The sequence below is a fragment of the Phlebotomus papatasi genome, chromosome 2 (assembly GCF_024763615.1).
Source record: "Phlebotomus papatasi isolate M1 chromosome 2, Ppap_2.1, whole genome shotgun sequence".
NCBI lineage: Eukaryota > Metazoa > Arthropoda > Insecta > Diptera > Psychodidae > Phlebotomus > Phlebotomus papatasi.
In genome coordinates, this window is record NC_077223.1 from 94405695 (window position 1) to 94431091 (window position 25397).

Here is a 25397-nt window from a genome sequence, read left to right on the forward strand (position 1 = left end):
TAACATCATCGTAAAACATGAACAAAATAATCTATTAAAATATGAATATTTTGTCCTTGGATTATAAAACTTTTCTTCCTAGAGATTTCGGTGCCCTGCGCAGCGCACTTCATTGGTCGAAAATGTCAGGTTTCTGGGGCTTTGTCTTTCTTGGGGCCAAAGGGATGTCTTCATTGGGTATATGCGGTACATGGGTCCTGAATCACACACTCCACGAACAATTTTACAGCGATATTTTACTTTTTACAAATAAGTTACTAAATGAGTTAAGCAAAACTTAGTTAGTAGCCAAGAAAGATTTTTATTTTATTTTGGTTAACTTGTGTGGTAACTAGTAACCTTATTTGTAAAAAGCAAAATATTGCTGAAAAATTGTTCGTGAAGTGTGTGACTCAGAACCCATGTACCCAATGAAGACATCCCTTTGGCCCCCAAGAAAGATAAAATTCCAGAAACCTGACATTTTCGACCCGTGAAGAAGGTCTGCAGGGAACCGAAAAAGCTTTGAGAAGAATTTTTTTTTATTCTTGGCTGAAATGTTCCATTCAACGACCATCAGGCTATTGTTCTTAATAAATTGTTACACCGGTCCCTCAATCTTAAGTTCTCCGTGTTTATGATCTTCAGAGAACTTAGCTCTTTTTTCGAGAATATTTTCGTGAAAAAGACAAGTTTGAAGGATATTCAGGGATTTATGAAGAAAATGAAGAAAATTATAGAAAAAATTAAAATTAAAAATTAATTAGTTTAAAAATGTAGTTCTAGGACAATCTCCTTTGAATTTTTTTTTCACAAATCGTTTCTGGACAACACCATCCTACTCGTTATTGAAATAACATGCATTTAATCAAATACTTTTACCCATTTCTTTAGAATTTTCACATTAAGATATTTCAGAATGTTGAAATGATGGACAATAAGTATCTTTGTGGGATATGTTCTGGAGGCACCAAGAAACCCCAAAGTATTCATTGATAATTATTTCAATCTTTCCTCGTGGACATTAAAATTATGTAATTATATATTACATAAAATTAATAGAAACAATTTTAACGAAAATTTTTGAGCACTAAATCGTGAAATTTTCACTTAAAATGTATCTATTTTGCCATCTCACGACCTCCAGGAGCTCGCGAGATAAAATTCGTGGGATATTCAAAATAACAGCCATTATTCCGCTTTTTGTGCACTACTACACATGCCATCCCGCTGAGAGCGCCACACTCTTTATCCGTGCCCACTCATACAGAGTGAAGACTCTGTGTATGATGTATATTCTATTTCGCAAAATCGGGAAAATTTTGGCGGGATAGCATTGTGACGGCGTCAGAATTGCATCACAGGCTTTCATGTCATTTTCGCGAATAGAATTGTGCGACCTATTTCTCTCTTTCTCATTCGTGTGCTCAGATGGTTAAAAGAATTAAATAAAATTGAGAGTATACACATTAAAAAAGAAAAACAAGAAAAAATAACAATTTACACTCTTCAAGAACCTTCTTACACAAAGAACTACATATTTACATTGACTACACAATAGGCGAAGAAAAATGAAAAAAAAACTGAAAGGAAAAAACAAATATCTTTGAAGCAGAACGAACGCGAGATTCACTTAAGATTGTAAATGTAAACGCACAAATTATTACATTCTCACCTCTTTTGTGGTCAATTCCTTTCTCAATTAAAAGTGTTTGCTTTGAAAAGAGATTTTAGAAAAAAAAAAGAGAAATGCAATTTCACTGGTAAATCAATCTCTTTTAAGTTTTTTTTTTAGAAGGCTTTATTTGGATTAATTTTCACCAAGAGGAATACACGCAAGTTTTTCGCCACACCTGAACGAATCACTATCAGTAAGTGAACTGAATTGGATTTTATCATTGAAACACACAACACACAATGAAGACTGACTTTTTGATATTAAAGTGCTTTTTGTATGAGAGAGATGGAAATAATATTGCCATTTTCCCCTTGTTATTTTTTTTCCCCATTGACTCTTTCTAACTCACTTTATCTCTTGATATAGCAACTATGAATCATCCTCAGTCCGTCTCGCGGACGTTTGAATTTAATCAACAGCCAAGCTCAATTAGATGCTGCTTTTCTTTCTCCCATCGACAATGCAATCGTAACGTACTCTCAAACGCAATGTAATTGCCATACCAGAGAGCCTTTAGGAGAAATGTCGAATGCCTTAAGATCTGTACAATGTGCTCGCAATCTTACAGTTTATTAGAAATGTTTACAAAATTTATTTTGAATTACCTTGCAACAAAAATACGATTTTTTGTAACCTAATGCCCGACGCACAATAACTTTTGTTTACTAAAAATGTTATTTACATTTCAATGACAGTGAATGAAACATAGATCTAGTCATCTCGCTTATTCTCATGGGAAATTTTGAAAACATGTTTACAAACAGAAGGTATTGTGCGCTGGTCATAATGAACAACGCACAATAACTTTTGTTTAGTAAACATATTCTTGACCTTTCAGTGAGAGTGAAAGAGATCTAAATCTAGTCATCTCGCTCACTCTCACAGGCAATTTCGAAAATATGTTTACAAAACAAAAGTTATTGTGCGTTGGGCATAATGCTCAACGCACAATAACTTTTGTTTTGTAAGCATGTTTTAGACATTTCAATGAGAGTGAATGATATCTAGATCTAGTCATCTCGCTCACTCTCACAGGAAATTTTGAAAACATATTTACAAACAAAAGTTATTGTGCGCTGGGCATAATGGACAACGCACATTTGAGATTGTTTTATGAACAAGAGTTTGGCAGTGATGGCAGCCAATATCCGGAAAGTCAAGAACCCACAAAAACCCACACGCCTAAATCCCGAAAACGAAAATCTAAAAAAAACAAAATCGTAAAAGAGTTAAAATTCCGAATATGGATTTATCCTTTATTGCCAGATAAATATTGCAATTTTTTAGTGAAAATAAGCAGAATAGACAAGAAATATCAGTGTTATATAAAATTTACACCGAAGGCTTAGTCATTGCTACACTGAGAGAAATCCGAAAAAGTTAAAATAACATTCCGAAAATGTTAATTTTACCCTGCATTATTGATCAGAAATCGGTGTAAATATTATGCTTTTTATGTGTATTATGGGTTAAAATCACCCTTTTCATGTTAATTTTACCCTTAAAAAGGTGTAAAATTAACGTTAAAAAATGTTGATATATTTTTACACTTAAAAAGTGTTAAAATTATGAGGAAAAAAAGTTAATCGCATCCCAGTTTTTTCTCAGTGTATGATCAAACTTGTAATTTCATATCAATCAAAATTTTAGAACAATTTTAACTTAGGATCGAACATTAAGGGCAAACGATCCATAAAGTCTGAAAAACCAATAAAATTGGTTGCCAATTAAAGTTTTAAGACCCTCAGGATCTGAGCTAAACCTCGAGTCTGAAGCTCATGTTAGGGTAAGTGTACTTAATTTCGTCACAGTTGCATGCAAGCACCAAAGCCTTATATTTTAAATGTAATATTTTTAAAACAAATTGATTTTTTTATTTTTTTTAAGAAGTAAGACGATAACCTATCTATCGTCTTTGCCTTCTCTTATTCTTAATACATTTTAAAATTAATAAAAATATAGACATAGCTTTGGATAATAATATCGGCTACCTTGATTCTTATGGTTCTCTGCCCTTCCGGAATTCTTACAAAGTGTTTTTCACATCATAAAGCTCGTTAAACCGTTTTTTTGTTTTTTGCATTGTATAATATTTAGGGTATGTAAAAACTAAAAGTTCGTTAGTAGTTGTAAACACTGTGATTTTTTAAGTTAAACATTGAAGTTCAGAGGACGAGACCTGTACGAATTAATTGATACTATGGGGATCCTTGACCAATGAAAAAATGGTCAATATATTAGTCCAAGTAGAGGAAAGTGCGCTATCTTTGGATGACTCTAGCTTCGGATAATTCAATTTTGCTCTACGTTCCATATAGATTTCACCCATTGTTTTTTTCTGAAAGTTTCAGGCATTGAACTAGCTATTAAAATATAATATTATAATAGGCCAAATTCATGTATAACACATTGAAAACAATGAATTGTTCGAAACATAATTCGTCCGAAGGTAACGTGCTTTCCCCTACACTGAGAGAAATCCGAAAAAGTTAAAATAACATTTCGGAAATATTAATTTTGCCCTGCAGTATTGATCCAAAATCGGTGTAAATATTACCCTTTTTAGGTGTATTGGGGGTTAAAGTTACCCTTTTTCATGTTAATTTTACTCTTAAAAAGGTGTAAAATTAATATTAAAAAATGTTGATATATTTTTACACCTAAAAAATGTTAAAGTTATGAGGAAAAAAGTTAATCGCACCCTCTTTTTTTCTCAGTGTAGTTTATATAAGAATAATGGTGGCAGCGTTCCATAAAGGAACTTTAGCCTTCCCGCAAGGAGTTCAGGAAGGACATCCATTGTTATTTTTTCTAAAAGAGGGATAGGATTGTAACTCCCATACCTCGTGGAATCAAATGCAGTGAAGGTCACTGATTGCAATCCGAACACCTTTAACGCCAGAAAAATTCATGGTGACCTAAAGGAAATTCGAACCCGGGTCACTTGCATCATAGAACGAGTATTCTACCACTTCCCGAATCAAAACATAAAAATCAGTGTTTGTAGCCACCTCATGTTTACTATTGCCCCAGTTTCCTTATTTTATGAGCTTATGAATGATTCATTTATAAATTTTGGAGAATTTATCAATCAATTTTTAAGGGATAAGGACCAATAGGTAAATGGATAAATAAATAAAATGACATTTCAAATACATAACTCAAAAAATACGAACGCACTGTAAACTCTTTTTCACTATGGTTCTCTTAAATGAAATTATTATCTATTAAATACCGTGATCTTTTATTGAATTCCAAGTGGAATATTTGAAAAGAAAATTGATTGTTGCCTGTTGTTTTTTCTTCTCAATCTCTAGGGCCTTTTTCTTACAATAATTTTTATTAATGTATATTTTTTCTTTCACCACTTCACGACTATTCAGTCTTAAAACAACACTATATGTGAAATTAATGTTGTAGCTACACTGAAAGTGAACATTTTCATTCGGCGTCATCTGCCAAAAAAAGTATAATCATTTCAGGAAAAAAAAACTTAAAAAAAAACAACTAAAAGCATCAAGAGTTGATTCAATTGAAAATCACGACGCATGAAGAAATTGCATTGCGAAAAAAAATATGTGAGAAGAGTTGTGATTTTCTGTTGGTTGATGAATCCATTATGTTGTATGAAATCACAGCTGTAGTTGTGAGTTGAATAAATTGGCCGACAAGGCCGTTGATAGACACTGACGCTTTTTTTTGCTTAAAAGTTACAAATAACAGAAAATGTCAGTTAAAAAAATGTATGAATGGCGGGGAGAAAATTCGCAAAATCGATTTCCTTTCTCTTAAGAAAAATACATAACATTGCTAATGAAACTGATCACAAAAAATTAAAGATCGTCATACGTTGAGCATTCCAGTGTTAATTAATACCTCTATTATTGCAATCCAATTGATCTACATCTATATAGTCATCAATGCGACCTAAAATAATAATGGAAGACAATGAATAAAACGGAAATTATGAGACACTTTCAACATTGGTTCACGTTAAGGGAACTGAACATGAACATCATCATAAATCATGCCTCAAAAGCATACTGGAACAATGTGAAAAATATTTATGTTATTTAATGAGAAAAATAAATTGCGAGTAGTTGGTTTTTACGCAGTTTACAAGAAGTATGTACAAGTGGAATGAATATAGAGAAATACGATTGGAATTTTTATAAGAAACAAATGAAACAATTTCGATGAATTTAATTACAAGTTGTGGAAGAGAAAACTCCCATAGGGAGAAATATTATGATTTTAGGGTGTTTAATTGGTATGTTTGAATTGAGAAACATTCACTAATTAACTTACATCTCTACATCACGCTATGTGCGAAAAAGCACAGTGAATTTGGAATATGCCTAATGAAATCAATGCCAAGGAAAAGTCTTACTAAAATTTTTGATACTATTATGCCCGTTTTGCTTCAGATGAAGGTCTTATTTGTAATATCAAGAAATTATTTTAGAGGTCGTGACATAGAAAATGTCACAAATTTTATTGAATTTTTGCGAAGCATCGCAAAGTGATTAACATTTCATTTTCACATACATAATAACATTAATATTCAAACGTGTTTATGAATTTAAAACACTTAAGTATTAATCACAACTGCACATTCACTCTTGGGATGGGCGACTCATAAATCCACATAACGGAATATCGAAAACCAAAATGATTCATAATTTTATTCTTTAAAATCACTAAATTATATCGAACGAAACTTTGATATCCATGATATTTTTTAATGGAAAATTTAAATTTTCAGTTACCTTGCTAATATAATAAAATCGAAAATTCTTACAATAATTCAACGTAAGAAAACATTATATACTTAACATCTGTGATTATTTGAACTTATACAGAAACACCTTTAAGAATAATATTTAAAAGTTATAATCTAAAGTTATAAATTTTAATTTAAAACGTTCATTAACCTTGTAAACAATCCATTACCAGCAATTAAATCTGACGACAATCACGCCCATTAAAATATAGGCCACACCCCTAATTAGAAGTAGAAAAAATACTGTAACTAATAAAATAACTTCCAATCACTATTCATTTTTCATTACTTCTAATAATCTTGTGGGCATCTAGGGTCAAAATAAACTGTTCATAATGTTATGCAATTGATCATCAAATTTAGAAAAAAATATTGAGTAGACACATTAGAGAGACATTAGTTCCATTAAAAATTATAAAATGGTCTATCGAGTCTTATTATTAATAATATCCCGATATGATTACCAACCCGTATCTTATTTATAGAATTAGGGGACACCGGGGGAATATTAGTCAGCAAATGAAATTTTACTTTGCCCATAAGATTAATATTAAGAATAAGAGAAGAAGGAATAAGGGTATAGGCTACCCTTAGGTAAGGTTAAGGTTTTTTTTATATGAATCTGTTTGAAGCCAACTCATAAATTGCTTCCAAACTCAGCTTATACTTCGAGTTCCGAAAAACTTTTTAGATGGAAATATAGAATATTTATTCCTCTTTACAAGGCATAGAGTCCTGTGTACAAGGTACACCTCAATTGTGACATATATCGTGTAACGGTCACGAATGCAGAAAAATGTCCATACGAATCTGTATGTGAATGTGAAAAAGTGGCTTCAACTTTGAAGACCACTTGCCAGGGAGTAGGGTATTAGGTGTATAATATAGCATACAAAATTTCAAATGAAAAACTGAGTGCGTTAGAAAGAGTACTCTCTAGTAGAATAAGACGCCCGTCAAATCATTGCTCTACCTGCCGATTTTACTCGGAGGTTTTTTGAATTTTAACGGTATATTCTAGTACATTCAGAGAAAATCTGCAGATTCTCGGCAGAATTTCTCCCTAGAAAATCTGCATAACCTCCATTACTTCACAAAAATATTGTTGATTTATGAAGAAACTGTAGAAGTTATAAAGAAAATTGTATGCTCTGCTTAACAAGCATTACCGAGTACACATTTTAGATAAGTAAAAAAACTGCGAGCAAAAATACTAATTTCTTAAAAATCACCAATCGAATGATACAAAAACACGAAATTTTGGTCGACACTCTGTTTAAAGTTTTCACTTCACTTTTCTCTACTTGTAACACGGCGTCGCAGAATTCTTTATTTTATATAAACACCGTGATATCACTAAGAATAACTCTATAGAATTTTGCAAACTTCAGTGAAAAATTTTTCCATCTCTTCTGACACATCTTGTCTGGAAAGTCTGGAATGTAGAAAAAATCTACAGAATATCTACAGAAATTCATCAGAGATTCGTCATAAATCTGCCGAAATATTCTGACGAATTTTGTCCCAAGCCCAAATAAAATTCGTAAGAATATCTACAGAATTTATCTGCAGATATTCTGTAGAGGTGTAGATTTTCTCTACAGAAATCTTAAAGATATCTGCAGATATTATTTGACGGGCGATCAGTAAGATATTACTGTATGTATTAATTGTTTTCTAAACTTTCTGAACTTTTCCGTCTGACCAGATAAGCGTGAATTATAGCCTGAACTAACCCCTATCTTTCATACCTTACTTTTAAGAAGTTCCCATACAAAATACCCCTTACCAAATATTTGTGAAGAACACTGTTTTGCGTTCATGGTGGTGAGCAGCGGAACTACGAAAATTATGTTGCCGGCCGTGTTGCTCAGCTGTCAGTGATAAGAGGGAATATTTTCCAAAACATTTTACAGTGCCCGCTCTCTAATCCGGATCGGAGTAATCCGGACGAGTTATCGACGGCTACATTTCAAATAATTTTGAGGTCATGTAGGGGAAAGTGACCATGCTTGATACTGTAAAATGATGTCCAAGGTTTGTGATTATTTTCTGATTAACACATAAACCGAAGCGATTCTTCCACTATGACAAAAAAATGTCTCACTTATTAGGTTCATAATCCAACCTCAAATAGTTCCTGGAAATCCTTAGATTTTCCTCAAGAAGAAAATGGAAATTAAGTAGCGATTTTTATACAAGTTGGGTCCGGGGCCTTCCTGTATAATAATTGATTCGACAATTCGGAGGCCCATTTTCACTGTAAAAATTTCACCGGATACAAAAAATTGCACATCAATATTTAGACGGAACTCTAATCTATCTGCTTAAGTCGTTTGTAAGACTGGTTGTTAGTTTTAAAATCGCTTTTATGTAATTTTTCTAAGCCATGTTTTTATGACATTAGGGCGCTAGCGAAAACCATTTTTTCACTTTGAGTCCATGAAAATGTCACTCTGCAACCTTAAAATTCAGGCAACAGGGTTGAAGATTATGTGAATTGTCGATAAAATTGGCGGATTGCAATATGTGTAATTATGAAATAATCACATCTAATGATACAGTTGCCACATTAAAATTATCATTCATGGACCCTTCTTCAAATATAGGATGGACACAAGTAGAATTTATGAATTTGTTACCACCCACAAAAACAGTGTCCACAAAGTAAAAATATTTTTACATAAATATTAGTACTGATGACCCCTCTATGTGCCTATGATAGTAGTTTTCGTGAACAGCGACATTAATTAAGAAATACTTATGAAATATCATGTATCGAAATTACAGTTTTGGGCCTATTTTTGATTTTTGCTTCCTGAAACTAGGAAAAAAGAGCTAGGATCCTTATTTTTTTAGGAAATGTGAGGCTTAGCACCAGCTATTGAAATATATTGCGATGAGTCATAACTATTGCTTAACATAGGAAAAAAATAGTTATTATCAAGCTTGGATCATATCAAGCATGGTCACTTTCCCCTATGCATGTATGTTCAGCAATGAAAATGAATTATCCTGTGATGTTTTTGTATAATAAATGAAGTATAATAGCATAGAATTCTCTAATTATGTCTTTTTGACCTTCTTTTAAACTATTATTCTAATTCTACAAGAAAAAAACTTGTATGATATTTTCGAGACGTTGAACAAATTCAAAAAATCCATCTGGATTACGAAGCGGAGATCTGTCATATTGTCTCCCAATCATCCGGATTAGAAAGCGGGCACTGTATTTGTTTTGAAATTTATTCAAAGTTTCCTAGTGATTTTGCGCGATTTGAGTGATTTTATTAAATAATAAATATACGACACTGTATTTAGTGTAGAGAAAAGTGTAGTGATAACATTGAAGAAATTACAATCCTAAAATACGTGATTTTAATTCTTTTTCGTGGGTATTTTTAGGAGATTATTTTTTACACAATGATTTTTCCTTTTCTAAAGTACTAAATCGTTCATTCTGGTTAATTAAAACATATCACTATTTTTGTAACTTATATCGTTTGTATAAAATTCGAAAGTGAAATCAGGATGTGCAATTGACAGTTTCATTCGCCCGCCAATGAAATACGTGGCAAAATCCAGTCCTTAATTCGGGCCTACCACTCAGATCTTGCCGATGAGGGCTAAAAAATACCTAAAACTGGGTGTTAATTAATAGCTCAACGCCTGGCCCCCTTACCCTGTGTCAGAAGGGATTTTGCAGACAATTTGAACAATTTTCTATGTGTACCAAGACCAACTGTGATTCGATTAGTTTTCGAGCGATTTCATGACTGCCAACCTTGTACGCAATGGTTAAATGCAAGAGAGAGGCCAAATAAAACAGTTCTTATCAGTCTTGTCATTCTCGCAGTTCAGAAAGTATTAATATTAATTTTGTGTGACACCACGGTAGTGAATAATAATATCCCAATAAATAATTCTACCCCTGACTAATTCTACCTCGGTCTTCCCTAGGAGGCAAGAGTTTTGACGATAGGACACTTTTTGAATTTTAACTTTGAGTGTCATATCACATATAAGATTAATATTAAGATTAATATGCTTCCTTAACTGCGAGAATGGCAAAAATTATAGCAATTATTGCTTCTCTTATGAACATACACACTGCCTACAAAGTTGGCAGCCATGAAATTCCTCGAAAACTGACCGAATCACAGTTGGCACGCATGGAAAATTGATCGAATTGCTTTTAAGATGTTAAAAAAATAAATAAAACTTAAATTAAATTAAATTAAACTGAACTTAAACTTAATTTGCTTTATTTTGACATCCATTAAAAATCGTTCTCTATTTCACCCGTATCTTTTACGCCTCACTACACTATTTTCTCTTTTTCTCATTGACAGAAGTTCCCTGATTAGTCTACGGTTTTCAAAATTTTAAATTGATTAAATTCTCTTATAATTTTCACTTACTAAATTAATTATTAACTAAATTGCACAAGATACTGACAAACTTTTTAGGCAATAAATAGGAATAGGCGTGAAAACAAATTACTTTTTCAGAGTTCTCTCGTAGGGGGTGTGGCCTATTTTATTTCAGGCTGTACTCAATGGACAGCTTTCACAAGTAAATTCGAAAAGGTAATTAGGAGGTAATTTATGTTTTTTAGGAGTGGCTTATGCAAATAGTGCTACAGGATCTATACAGTGACATAACTTTTCAATTGATTTTAAACGAAATTAATATTTTTCGTGGTACTTAACGAACTTCATAAATCAACTACTTCGACTCATTTGTAGGTAATTCTTAAAAACTCCACCTTAGAAAGTAACAGGTGATACTGGGTGATACTCTTTAATTTTTCCTTTGTATTGATCTTCCGACAGTCTTGTGTCTTAACTTCCATTAAAATTTAGGGGTGTGACTTAAAATTATTTTAAGATTTTCTTTTTCGACTCAGAAAGCCAGATACTCCCAATGTAAGATGGGATTTAAAAACAGTTTTGCAATTAAAAAGTCTCCTGAGGGCGTTTTAAGATAAAACACGTCTGATACTTTTTGAATAGTTTAATAAATTAATTTTATTGACCCTTTAATTTCCAAGAAATACGATTTCTAATGAGTTGTCATGCATCAGCTGAATGAAATTGCAACTTGCAACAAGTTATGTTTGTGTAATTCTCATAATTATTACTTTTGTGCGAGAGATCTCAATAATCTTAAGAATTTAGATGCAATCGTTCCAAGGCAAAGTTTTTCATAAAACGTTAAAAAAATATGTTCAAATTTTCTAATGAAAAAAAAAACGAACTTTCTCTTCAGACGACCATTCTGAAATAGACATTACGAAAATACCACCCACTGTGTTATATCGTTGCATTCCAGTCGACACCTCATATCGTTCCATGTCGTTCAATTATGCAAAATTACCCAAATTTTCACCTTAAACTGTCAATTTAAAATTAACGACTGGCTATTTGCATATCATATGGCATAAGATCACAAGAAGCAAATGATCGTCAATTAATCACCGTGGTATTTATGAGAATTAGCAAACAAATTGCGCTCAAATTGATGAAGAATGATCAAAGATGAAGAATTATTTTGATTGTAATCACACGTGCAATTGCTGAAGAGTGTCAGTTAATCGGATATTATCTTGTGATCGTGATTCTCAGTCACACAATTATGTTAATGTATGTTATTTAAAATTATTTAATCATCCTCATGCGATCTCCATCGCGTTCTTTACAACATTCTTAACGTGGTTCTTCATCTGTGTCAGCAATAAACATTGCTAAAATTTGTCAGAAAAATTATTGACAATTTCGGGTCATTAGCTGTGATATTTTTTTTTGACTGAACCCATGGCAAGAATCAATTCTAACTATCTTAATGATCAGTAAAACCCACGGCCTTATCCACTTTTACCACCTTTTGCCTATTCATGGTAACCAAATTTATGGATTGATTTTATTGATCTTCTCAATGATTGTGGAACTGAGCCTTCTAATTGGATTAATGGGTTGATATTTTTTGTCTGTTTCGTGTCAGTTTTCTTCCTCCGGACAGACTCATTGCACCTCGATAAACTGGTCAATGAAAGATGAAACTTTCTTTGAGATCTTGTCACAACATTCGGCAGCATTTTTACATAATCTCCTCGTCTCTGTGCCTTGCAAGCCCGTTTAAATAAATTCTGTGTGGAGTTGTTAACCCACTCACGAGATGATACATTCATAAATATTGCTTACACACGGACTATTCATTGCGCGTGTACCATTCGACACTCGGGTAAGTGAACTTTGATATAAGAGATGCGATTCGAATGAATTAGCACAACAGTTGCAGAATCATAAATTAAATTATTTGATTAAAAGTGGAACTTTTTACTGTTTGATTTTATTTTTTATTTTTATCTAACCTACGTGAAAAATTATTGGTAATTAAAAATGGATAATTTTTTGTTTTAATAACATTGCTGTATTTTTATATTGAAACTTCAGATTTATATCTCTTCAGGAACGTTCAGGAATTTAATGATAGGGCTGCTAAAAAAAAACCTGGGGCAGTAGTAAACAAGAGATGATTCACTGTTTTTTTTTTAATAGATACTAGACTTCAGAGTAAAAGTCCAATATAAATTTATAAGTACTATATAGATCCTTGTCCACTGAAAAAATGATAAGCAGAAGTCTAAGTAGTGTAGCCATAAAAATCAGTGTTTCCAACTACCCCATAATTACTACTGCCCCAATTTCCCCTACCTAGATTTCATTAGTTGTGTTCTATGAAGAAAAGTTACATTTAGTGCGCAGATAATAACATTTGTTTAAGAAATAGATGACAAGACTATCTTTGTTCAGTAAAAAATGTAAAATTTATTAAAAACTTTTTTAAAAATCATACCTGAGAGGTAATTCTCGAGCGTAACCGAGTAGGTTTTTACTGGTTACGGGTTAAATAAAGATAATTTTGCCTTCCTGCTTAAAATAAGTGAAGGTGTCTCAGATTAATACAAAATGGAGTGTTGTACGAGATAATTGGTTTTAGTCATGGCTAAATTTTCGATTAACCAGAGAATCGACAAACGAAATAGACAGTAATGAGTAAGCAGTTGTGACTGGTTTCGTTCAAGAATTTGACTTCTAAGTTATGAAAATGGGTTCTCTACTTCAGCAGTACGGAAACCTATTTTATTTATTTTATCTAAAACTTGTAAAAAAAATTATCGTTGTTAAGTCTCATAAGTGTGTAATTCAGGATCCCATCCATGTACCCAATAAAGATATCATTCTTGGCCCCAAGTACGACGAAGTCTCAGAAGAAATCCAGTCATTTTCGACTACTGAATATTGTGCATAAAGCACCGAAAGCTCAGGGAAGAAAGGAATTTTAATTTTGAGTGGAATATTTTTCCATTCAACGACTACCGGACTATCCCTTTAATAATTTTTCCTTTACAATTATTCATTATTTTCATGGATTACACATTCATTATTTAACATGGTAAAATTGATATTGACTGACCCTCTTGACAATTATTGACCACAGTAATAGGTAATGGAACTGGTGTGTTGAGTTGATTATAAAAATTCCACTGATCACCAGTGAGAGTTTTCTTCACCTCAAGACTAAAACACTTTTTTAATCCTGCCCAGAGCTTTCGGTCCGGATATGAACCTTCTTCAGTGATCGACTAAGATTATGTATTTGTGATTTCTTGAGTGAAATCACAAACTTGAGTTCCACAAAGTGAACGATTCCTCAAGAAATCACAAAAACATAGTCTTAGTCGACCACTGAAGAAGGTCCATATCCGGACCGAAAGCTCTGGGCAAGATTAAAAAGGTGTTTTGTCTTGAGGTGAAGAAAACTCTCACTGGTGATCACCCGAATTATTAAAATCAATTACTGACCACTTTTCTGCAGACCGAAAAACGACCAATTATCTGCAGTCTATCTTTTCGAAAAAAAATTGAAAATCCTCATTTAAAACGATGCAATTATTATGATTTGTAATATTCAAAATAGTAGAGAAAATTTAATTTAATTTTTAATGTTTGCTTTTATATCAGTTACAATCCAAAGCGCATTTTTTACCAATTTGTTTTTAGTAGAACTTTCATATAGTTTCCATACATTTTCTTGTATATTTTCTGTCACAGAGCCTGATGATGGTCTTTCAATATCGAAACGTCGCTGATTAGAATTAAATAATAGACGTTGTTTTTGGCTGCATTCCGGACCCCTATTTTATTGTAATTGCAATTTTTAACCACCATATACTTTTTAACCATTTTTAGGGTAAGTGTGCCAAATTCCGGCAAGCTTGCAATTTCGGCCACCTTTTTTCTTCCTCGAATTTCCATGAACTTTTAGATTTTACGTACTCCAGAGATTATACAATGCAAAAGAATAACAAAAAATGTAGCTTCGACAAACGAAATGACGTGAAAAAGATATTGGAAGAATTCCCGAAGGGCAAGGTACTATGAGAATGAAGGTGGTCGAAATAGGGCACCAAAGCTATGTCTATATTTTTATTCATTTTAAAATGTATTAAGAATGATTTTAAAGTAAATCAAAACGGTAATCTCTTTACAAGGTTCTAAGCAACACTCTTTCAGAAGAAAGAATAAAAAAAATCAATTTGAATTTAAAATTTACATTTCAAACTTAAGACTTTGACGCTTGCATGCAACTATGCCGAAATTTGGCACACTTACCCTATATCATTACAATTTGGAAAAACTGAATTTTAGTATCACCCTAATTCACCCACGTGCCATGCCATACTTCTCTTGGGGGTAAATTATCTAATTTTCGTGAGTTGGTCACCAGTGACAGACTCTCGAAAAACATCGACGACTTTGTTCTCCGAATTATTTTTGAGTACTGGACCATCATTCTGTTAGAAGTGTCATGAAAATATCGTGAGAAATGTCAGAAAAATGAGCATAAAGAATCACAATTAAGTGACAAAGTTTCGGTATTTTCTCATTTTTAGCACTTCTCACGTTCTCACAAAGTTAGATAATTTACCCCTTTAACTATCTTTTCAATAATATTATTTTTGTTTTTTTCTCACTTATAGATCTGATGCATTTCACTTGTATAATCTTTTATAATTTTTTTTTACATAACTGCATATAATAATAATAATAATTTATTGATTGATGCCCAGGTTACATAATATAACAAACAGGACTATACAATACATACTTTAACATATGATTAAGTTTAAAAATAATAATAAAAAAAGCGAGCAGCACAAGAGTTGTTTAGACACAGGAAAGCCTATTTCATTACTTCTATTAAAAGTTTTTTAAAAGCATTTAATTCTTTAATATCTTTTAGTTTAGGATTTTTTATTATAGACTTATTGTAGGGATTAATTGCAGAAAACTTTATTGATTTCAATCCAAATCTAGTTGTATTTGGTTTAATGTTTTGTAAACTATTAATGTTCCGAGTATTTCTATTATACTAACTAAATTGCACAATTTGTTCTAAGCTAACTGAATACGTGTATTTCCTAAAAATTGTCCTAATGTTTCTAATACATCCTCAGGATTATAAAATCGGTAAAGTTAAAAAAACATTATGTACATTTATTTTTGTGATTCAAAAATATATGTAATATTATTTCTAACTATCTTATTGAAATATAAGTATTATTTCAAAGGATCAAAGCACTTTGTAAGTTCTTAAGGCACCCGCCCTTCTTGTACCTACTTTGTGTAGGTGAGATGTTTCATTTTCTTATGGGAGACGCCCTTCTAATGAGCTCTTGTTTATGCACACCGAGTGCACATCCAAGAATTCTTAAAATTCTGGATTTCTTCACGAATTCTAAAGCGGAATGTCTCTCTACCTCAATGAAGACTCCCCCTAAGACATCCACCATCCGGGAGTTTTGGTGGATCTCCCTCAATAGCCACTCGCGCCCAGGTCCGGTGTAATCCTCAATCACGCAAAAACCACAATCGTGAGAAGAAAACTTTCTTGTAAAAGGCGAAAACATGAAAAATATTTACATTTCCAGTGGTTGAGCAAGCAGAGGAGAAAAGACGAGAGAATTGAGCTTTTTTGTGGACCAAAGATCAATTGAAGATCTCTGTTATGTGTGTGTTGCAATGATACAATCCTCTGTACACCAATTGGAATTACACTCGAGTTTGGAAAAACTATGCAGGGGAGCACACAACATACCGAAAAAGTCTTCCCATCTCTCAGACTCATCCGATTCCACGTCCATCCTTCCGGAGTGCCTCACGGACGATTTCCACCCTGAGGAATGATGGTTTATGCTAGACAGGACACATGGAGGCTAATTTGCAGGATGCACAATCACAGGAAAGTGGACAGAAGCTCAGTGGAGTCATCACCTGTGCCACGATATGGGAGGACAACACATCTGGCGACTGCAAACATGTAAAAGCACGCACACACAAACACAAGACCACAGAAAAAAAAACAGATAAATAAGTCAAGACACGAAATTCCTCATCAAGATCCAAATCTTATCACAAGAAAGATTGCACGATAGACAATCACGATGAACTTAGACCCTGCACTGCAATTCTCCAATTGCAAGAGATGTCTTACATTCACGAGATTACGAGTTTTCCCTTCTTTATTACGCACTCAACTGATTGGAATTGTGTTTTAATTAAAAAGGCGTGAGCACTCTTGGAACGAAAGAAACACACAGAGAGAAAAAAACACAACTGACATTTCGAAAGATTGACATAAATTCGAAATTTAAGTCAGATACGCGCCACATATGAACGAAGGGGAGAACTATGTTATCACGTTCTAGTCCAATTGCGCCAAAACATTTGAGCATTCAAATATGAGCAGTTGGTAAACTTGAATAAAAAGTTTGCTAACAATTTGAATTATTCACTGCGGAATTTTACATGCAAAAAAATTGGCAAACATTTCAATAGCTCCCGCAGCGACAGTTGATGCTACTTTTAAGCAACTACCTCATCGACTCTTGTATTGTTTTTTGTTTGGTACCCCAGGTGGTGGATCCGCACAAATTTCGCTATAAATATCAGTAAGTTTCCTCTAATATTATAGATTCAAAGGGGCGTCAAACTTTTAAAATTAAACACCAAACAGTACAGTAAGGTGGGGTAACTGGATCGTTTTCCGAAGAGTACCACTTAAACGCTTGTTTTTGGACTAATGAAATTCTTTTTTACTTCTTCTAAATCCGTAGACTTATTCACTATTTCATTCAGAAGCATAATATAAAAAAATTATTAAGAAAATTTATAAAATAATGATAATACTGAAATAAGTCAGCATGCACTAACTGGGTCGCCTTTTCGCTAATTCACTTTTAATTAAACTTTTGGATTTAAAATACTTTTTTCACAAGGAAGAAAAAACAATAAATGTTTTCAATCAACCAAATGTTATTAGCGAAAGAACCCAGCTGGCACAAGATTGAAATGAGTTGATTACACTCACTTATTTAATGGATAAAAATATTATTTTTGCTTTTCTCAAACTTGATAGTAATATTATGTTACTGTAGTGACTATATTACGGAAATAAAAATAAAAATATTATTTTAAGTGGATTAGTCAAACGATCCAGATAGCGAAGCGCCCGGATTAGCACACTTGACTATATTATTTCTAATTTGCAGAATGTTTAGTCAACAGGCTTTCAGGTTTCGCACACACTCTGGTTTCGAAAACTTCATATTTTTTCCATACACTCAACTCTTCGTTATTCGGCTGACTGGGGGACAAAATGACATTTAGGTTTTTCGAATGATCAACGGTTTTTATATTTTGTGCTGTGTGAATTTATTTTCTGTGTGTCAAATAACAAGAGAATTTTCTTCATGGTGTGCTTATGTTTAATTTTTTATCACAATTATGTATTAAAAACTTCGATACAATGATAATAATTCTTTAATTCACACTGGAGAAACTTCATGTTTAGTAAAAATAATTTTGAATACATCAACCGCCAGCGTTTGGCAGCTGTCACGCGGATAACGAAGTGCCGGGTAACGGAGAACCGTGTGTATTCCTCTAATGAACCTGATCTAAAGGCCTCTACATATTGGGAACAATTTTCGCCAAAAATTACTTTTTGAAGGAAATTGCCTCCTTCGCTGCAGGTGAACACGTCAAAATTCTGTCAAAAATGAAATTTTTGACAAAAAATACTTCCAATGTGTAGACGCCCTAAGACTAGCTATTAAAATAAATTTTCATATTTGTCAAATTCATTAAAGGAATATAGAATAAGTATATGAATTGTTCGAAGTGATAGAGTGTGTGCGAAGCCTAAAAGCCTTCTTTTATAAGAAATCATTTTATAAAAAATGTATATTGTCTTCTTTGGGTTCAAATGCCACTAGACATTTTCCGTAAAGAACTTGAAACATAACGTAAAGATATTACCTACATCACACACATGGTAGTTCAGCACAATCTACTTATGAATAAAGTTGTTCATAATAATTCATGGTCAAAGGATAGTGTTCCCAAAATCGAGCATTTCACAAAACTTTTGTCCATTGAGTTGTTTTCAACGTTTATACCATTTATATCTAGGGTAAAGTGATATAATTTGGAATTATAGTGTTACAAGTTGGACAATTCGCCGGTACAAGTTGGACATGGCTTTTTTCTTGATAAATACAGTACAAAATTTGTTTTTAAGCACAAGGAACCAAATTATAAAACTAAAGCATTAAAAATATACAAATAAAAATGAAGTACTAAATTGTCCAACTTGTACCACTGTCCAACATGTACCACTTTACCCTATACCTATTCATAACCGATTAGTTTTTTACTTCAAAATTTGGCAAAAAATGCGTGAGTTTATATAATAAAATATAAGATAAAAATTAATTATCGATAAATTACTGCTTCAATCAAAATACAACGGGTGGAGATTCGTCAGGGAATTTAAGACCTTTTAAATGAATCCATACTTACCCTTATCGGTTAAAAAATACACTTTCTAGAGCTAATTAGACTTTATCGTTGAATAATCGTTATTATGAGTGAAGACAGAGAAGCAAGGCAATTTCGTTAACTTAAGAGACCGAAGATAGGAAACAGTGAAAGTCATGTTAGTGAATTGAAATTCTGCTTAAGAGGGGTTGACTGAAGACTCTAGGTGGATAACTTTAACCGTTTATCCTCTAACTGTGGCATGTTTCTCATAATATAAATCAAAATAACTACAATCATTTCTTTACTCTGATGTGACTCTTACTTCCTGATTGTTCACAAAAGTCCATTAAAAGTTAATTGAAACGACAAATAAACAAACAAATATTCCGATTCTAACAGTATAATTAGTTATATCAGACTTCACATCAAAGTCCCAAATAGAACGTTTTTTTTTATTCTCCAAAAATCCTACGGACTTTCACTTTTAGAATTAAAAGTCTTGTTAAAAGTAGTGAAACATGTTTTCACTTAAAACCACGAGGAACTTGGGCTCTCGGACTCTTCTGACATGAAGCTTATACCAAGTTTTAGACTGGAGGTTCAGCTCTGTTCAGTTCACGAATGTCTCGGAATCCTAATTAAAAAGCAATTTTAATGATTGTTCATAATTTAAAGGGATTATTTTCCCTTAAGCCATAATTAATATCCTTAAATCAAAATTTTTCAAAAACCGTTCCCCAATCAAAAATTAGATAAATTAAGCCGTATTGGCTAACTTTTAGGTCTGAAGCCCGTATTAATCACACAGGATTTATTACTTATTTAAGAAAATTTTAATGACATAGAATGTTAGAAAAAGAGTAATTAAACCTTAAGTTTCAAAATATGCGTCTCTATTCTGAGATAAATCTTTAATCCCTTAAGGACAATTGGGTCACCCGTGACCTATAAAAAATAATTTTTCCTGACACGTAAAGTTATTTTTTTCTATTTTTTGTACGTAATCATAAAGTAGAAGGTTGTAGGGCCTTCTAAAGGGCCTTTTAAACATTGGCTTTTAACTCAAAGTCGTAAAAACCTTTAAATTTGTCACAAAACATTTAACTGAAATCTTTAAGATTTTTTTTCTGAGAATGTGGGGGGGGTTTCATTGGTCTTCGGCACAAAATAAAAGACCTTCAGAGGATCAGAAGGCTTCAGGTGCTTCAGATTCAGATACAATCATATGGAAAACTCTCCAATTTCTTACTAACAATTTTAGGAAAAATTTTAATTACTCAATGAATGCCTAGGGGAAAGTACTCTCCCTTCGAACATTCATGCCTTCGAATAATGTGAATTATCCTTTGTTTTTCGTAAGAGATTTACACATTTTTATTAAATATTAGTTGGCTTATCATCAATTATTGATAATTATGTAATAATTGTGTATAAGTCTATAGGAAAAATAAAAGAAAATTCAGATTATTCGAAGGCATGAACGTTCGAAGGGAGAGTACTTTCCCATAAATTTTATTCTTATATCTCTCATTTTTCAATGAGCAACATTTTTTTTTAATTTATGGCTTAGAATTGTCTATTAAAAGCAATAAATTGACATTAAAAAAATTAAAATACATGCGATTGTATATGGAAAATTGAAAATTTTGATAAAACTGTACTAAACTTCTATAGCCTGAATAACGCTTAATCCTAGGGGAAGTACTCTCCCTTCGAATGCTCATGCCTTCGAATAATGTGATTTTTTTTATTTTTCCTAAGAGACTTACATAAATTATCACGTAATTATCAATAATTGATAATAACCTAACGAACATTTAATAGAAATGTGTATGTCTCTTAAGAAAAATAAGAGAAAATGTCACAGTATTCGAAGGCATGAACGTTCAAGGCGTAAAATTGGACAATACGCTGAGAAAATAGTTTTCGATTTTTGCAAGTCGTATTTTTTAATTTCTTTTTTTTTGGGCTTGTTAGGTGTAAACTTTGTTTTTTTTATTCTGCGAAATAGCTTAATCTTTAAAGGATCAGTGGGTCTGATAACCTAATTTTTTGTCTAACTATTTTATCTATTTATCTCCAACTATTTAGAATTTAGAGGACAGAATACCTCTATAGTCAAAAAAATTGTTTTAGTTTTGAGACCTTCGTATTCATTTTAATGGATTAAACATTTCTCATTATATATTCTTTTTAATTTCTCGTTCTATTTCCTATTTTCACAGGTTTTGCAAAATGTTGTTTTTTTTCAGGTTTCATTAAGCTTTTCTTGTGGCTCAGGGTTTATCCTACACTGAGAGAAATCCGGAAAAGTTAAAATAATATTCCGGAAATATTAATTTTACCCTGCAGTATTGATCCAAAATCGGTGTAAATATTACCATTTTTAAGTGTATTGGGGGTTAAAGTTACCCTTTTTCATGTTAATTTTACCCTTAAAAAGGTGTAAAATTAACATAAAAACTGTTGATATATTTTTACACCTAAAAAGTGTTAAAGTTATGAGGAAAAAAAGTTAATCGCACCCTCTTTTTTTCAGTGTAGAAAATTGCCAAAGGTTTTAAGGACTCACCTCACGCACAAATGGATTTTTCAGCCTTTCGATTCACTTTTAGGAGACCTCAAGAATTTGTTATTTCACACGTGATTGGGAAAAGTTAAGTGCCCCTCGAGCTTTAAGCTTGCCATTATACGAAATTAGAGAAACGTGTGGCGGCGTTGTTGGGAATAGCAATTATATCAAGGGTGTTATCACTATATAATATATATGTAGGTAATGAATGACACACTGTCACTAAAATGATTCTATTCAGACTTCTGAAAAATTTCTGATATCGCAACACACTAAATTTAGATTCAGTGATTCAGCAATTCAATTGTAATGCTTTTCTGTAGAAGTGTCTTTTGATCTCATCGTTTAAATAATGCATTCTCTCAAAAACCGTCTTTTCTGCCTCCGTCCGATCAAGTGCGAAAGTGAGTTGGACCAAGCAAAATAAACATGTGCCATTCATTGAATTGTATCACTTTAGAACATGAGGTCTCATTTGCGATCGTTCCCAATCAGAATCTCTCCGTTCACCATTCTTCCCAATAAATTCTTTTCCATTGGAAATATTGTACGATGAGATCACTTTGGCTTATTGATTGAATTAGCATACGTACGATGGGTGTGTGAGGGAGAACAGAAGCCATTAGGTGAGAAAAGAGGCGGAGGGTGGTGTCAGACACTGAAAAAAAAATTGATAAAGAGAACATTTTGAAAACTTCATCAATTAAAGTCTCTCTGATAATTTTAATCATGAAACCACCACAGAAGAATTTTGTGTACGATCCATTCCAATTGAAATGGATAGAGAGATTGTATGCCTTGTCAGCACCTTCGGCGTCATAAGGCCAGGCACTTGTAAGAGTGTCTCACATATGCAAACGGAGACTCTCAACGGCCGCAAAACTCTACATCCATGAGCCGCCAATTCCTCGCGCTGCTCGCAATCAGAATCAGTATTTTGTGAGACTCTGACTTCGAAGCAACAACCAGCGAAGAGATCCTACACCCGCTCGATCATCAGGGCCAGACATATCCATCAGTTTTCAACTCAACCCTCCCAGCAGGGAGTGTGCTTCTGAAGATCACCATCGAACAGTTCAAGTGCTCTCTCTCTTTCTCGAGAAATCAGTGTTAGTCCTCACGCAAGATCACTCAAAGAAGTCCAGAGAAAACTGCTAATTCCCATCACCTACAAGATCATCAGCTAAACCACGAGAAAAAAAGTGAGTGATCACCATTTAAAAGCCATCTCTGACAAATTTTTCTCCTGTTTCATCTTCAAAAGTGATCTTCCATTAACCTCTGGGGAGATTCACTAATTATTGACTTTTTTCACCTCGTCAGCATTTTTGCATGAATATATCTTCCAACTCTGCCCCAAAGTCGCGTGTGAGTGGGAATGTGTTTTTTTTTCTAGGCTTATTTGCTGATTTACGACAACTTTTTTTTGTGCTTCCCATCAGTAAATGCATATTTAATCAATTTCTGCCAAAAGATAATCACCAACAAGTGTCTAATGTGGCAAATTTAAATAAATCCTACAAAATTTTATACAGTTTCTATAAGAAAAAAAATAAGTTAGATAATTTTACCTAGAATGATCATTATTGTGAAGTGAAAATTATTAGTAGAACATTGAAGTAAATATCATATAAGAGTTTTGTGCTGACAAAACACCTACTTAAACATTTTGCTTCTTCAGTCTGTGGTGGGTGGAAGTGAGAAAAAGTGGTAGAGAAAGACAAAGAAAGACATACTTTCGAGGAGATAGCGAAATATACACCACAAAAAGACATTGGACAGCTATTTCACGGTTTTAAATGTGTTTATCATAATAGAGATCACAGGTATTGTGATCAAGTTCAAGCCATTAAGGGTGATAGTTCTTTTAATAAAAGAAAGTATAATTTTTTTTTCTATTTTTGCAAAGTGCTCGATTCCCAATTTTGATTCTGTGTTCTTAAAGTTGATTGCAAATTTATTGAAGAAAGTTGTTTACTGGTGCACATATATCATGGGAAGAAAAATATTCTTCTGAATTCGAGCTTTCTGATAATTTTTCTTTTTACACTGAGAGAAATCCGAAAAAGTCAAAATAACATTCCGGAAATGTTTATTTTACCCTGCAGTATTGATCCGAAAACGGTGTAAATATTACCCTTTTTAGGTGTATTGGGGGTTAAAGTTACCCTTCTTTCATGTCGATTTTACCCTTAAAAAGTGTAAAATTAACATTAAAAAAATGTTGATATATTTTTACACCCAAAAAGTGTTAAAGTTATGAGAAAAAAAAGTTAATCGCAGCCTCTTTTTTTCTCAGTGTATATTTTGCTATTCGCTCATGCTTATGTTTATCAATTCACAACTGATTTAAATATGATATAGAGATAACTTTAAAATTTTTAGCAAATTGTGTTTACAAAATATTAAGTTACTTATATGAATTACTATTAGTTTAGATTAGAACTTGTTCACATTAGGATTTAAAGATATTCTACATCATAATTTTTGTAATTTGACTATTCGATTTTATCACCCCTAGCCCCCAAGGTGGTCTTATGAAGTTATAATGTTCTGAGGAGTTATTAGGCTTTCAAAGATCGAATTCTGAATGAGAACTGCAGTCATAACCATTTTAAGATACTGTGTTCCAAGATGTGATGATATTTCCAATGAATCTATAGTTGTCTCAATCGGTTAAGAAATATGTGTGTATGCTCTTTGAAATTGTTGAACTCTTTTAGGACGAAGCGCTTTTCGCTGACTAAATATCAACAATAAAAACAAAACCGAGAAATAAAATCATTGAAAAATCTTACATTTTAACTTGAAAAATCCACTGGTAAAAATAAAAGGGCCAAATTGACCCTTTTCAATAAAAGGTTTTGAAAGGTTTGAAAAGGTTCACTTAAATCTTTTGAAATTTTGTATGCACATTTATCACGATAGATTTACGTTTTATCGTAAATTTATTACTCCTATCATATTAGTCTCACCTGAGCGAACACCAAATATGACTTTTTCAGTGTTTTTATTCATTTGTTCTGGAGTTAAATAGGTGTCGAAACAGTGACCCTTTCAAAGGGTCATCGATGACCCTTTCATTTTTACCAGTGTCCAATAGGGTTTGGGTTGTCCAAGGACACCGGTGTTCTAATCGTTTTTAAAGGATTCACATTTGAATCGAATTTGAATTAAATTGGTCTAATTTATTATGATATGGTGCTGCGGAAATTTCAAGATTGCTGACAATAGAATAATTTTGAACCGAATCTAAATTTTGAACTTTGAAATTTCTTCACTGTTTTAGATAGACAAAGAAAAAACTAAAGTCTTGAAGAAGTATTTACAAGACCCTGCACTTAAAAATACTTTTTCGTGGTCTTTTTCTTTTATCCATCTGAACCAGTGAGGAAATCTGAAAACTCAAATTCAGATTCTGATTCAAATGAAAATCTAACGTTTGGTTCGGTATTACTTATTAACAGAGTTTAACCACATTCAAATATTTTTTGT

At 32.6% G+C, this 25397-nt stretch overlaps 2 protein-coding genes across 4 annotated transcripts in view; one reads left to right on the top strand and one right to left on the bottom strand.

The window, feature by feature from the left end:
* Positions 1–17104, bottom strand: part of LOC129802469 (pleckstrin homology domain-containing family G member 3) — a 56173-nt gene extending 39069 nt beyond the window's left edge. The window contains exons 1-2 of one of the 3 annotated variants that reach the window (XM_055848330.1): positions 16605–17104; positions 1655–1694 (exon numbers count right to left, since the gene is read on the bottom strand). In XM_055848330.1, coding sequence (XP_055704305.1) covers positions 1655–1694; positions 16605–16634 — 70 coding nt within the window. In that variant the 5' untranslated portion in view covers positions 16635–17104. The remainder of the gene's footprint in view (positions 1–1654; positions 1695–16604) is intronic. The other 2 variants (XM_055848332.1, XM_055848331.1) reach the window with 2 other exon arrangements.
* Positions 17105–22733: 5629 nt separating this feature from the next.
* LOC129802491 (uncharacterized peptidase C1-like protein F26E4.3) overlaps positions 22734–25397 on the top strand; it is a 37179-nt gene continuing 34515 nt past the window's right edge. Inside the window, exon 1 of the mRNA XM_055848384.1 lies at positions 22734–23104. The gene's annotated coding sequence lies outside the window, so the exon portion shown is untranslated. The remainder of the gene's footprint in view (positions 23105–25397) is intronic.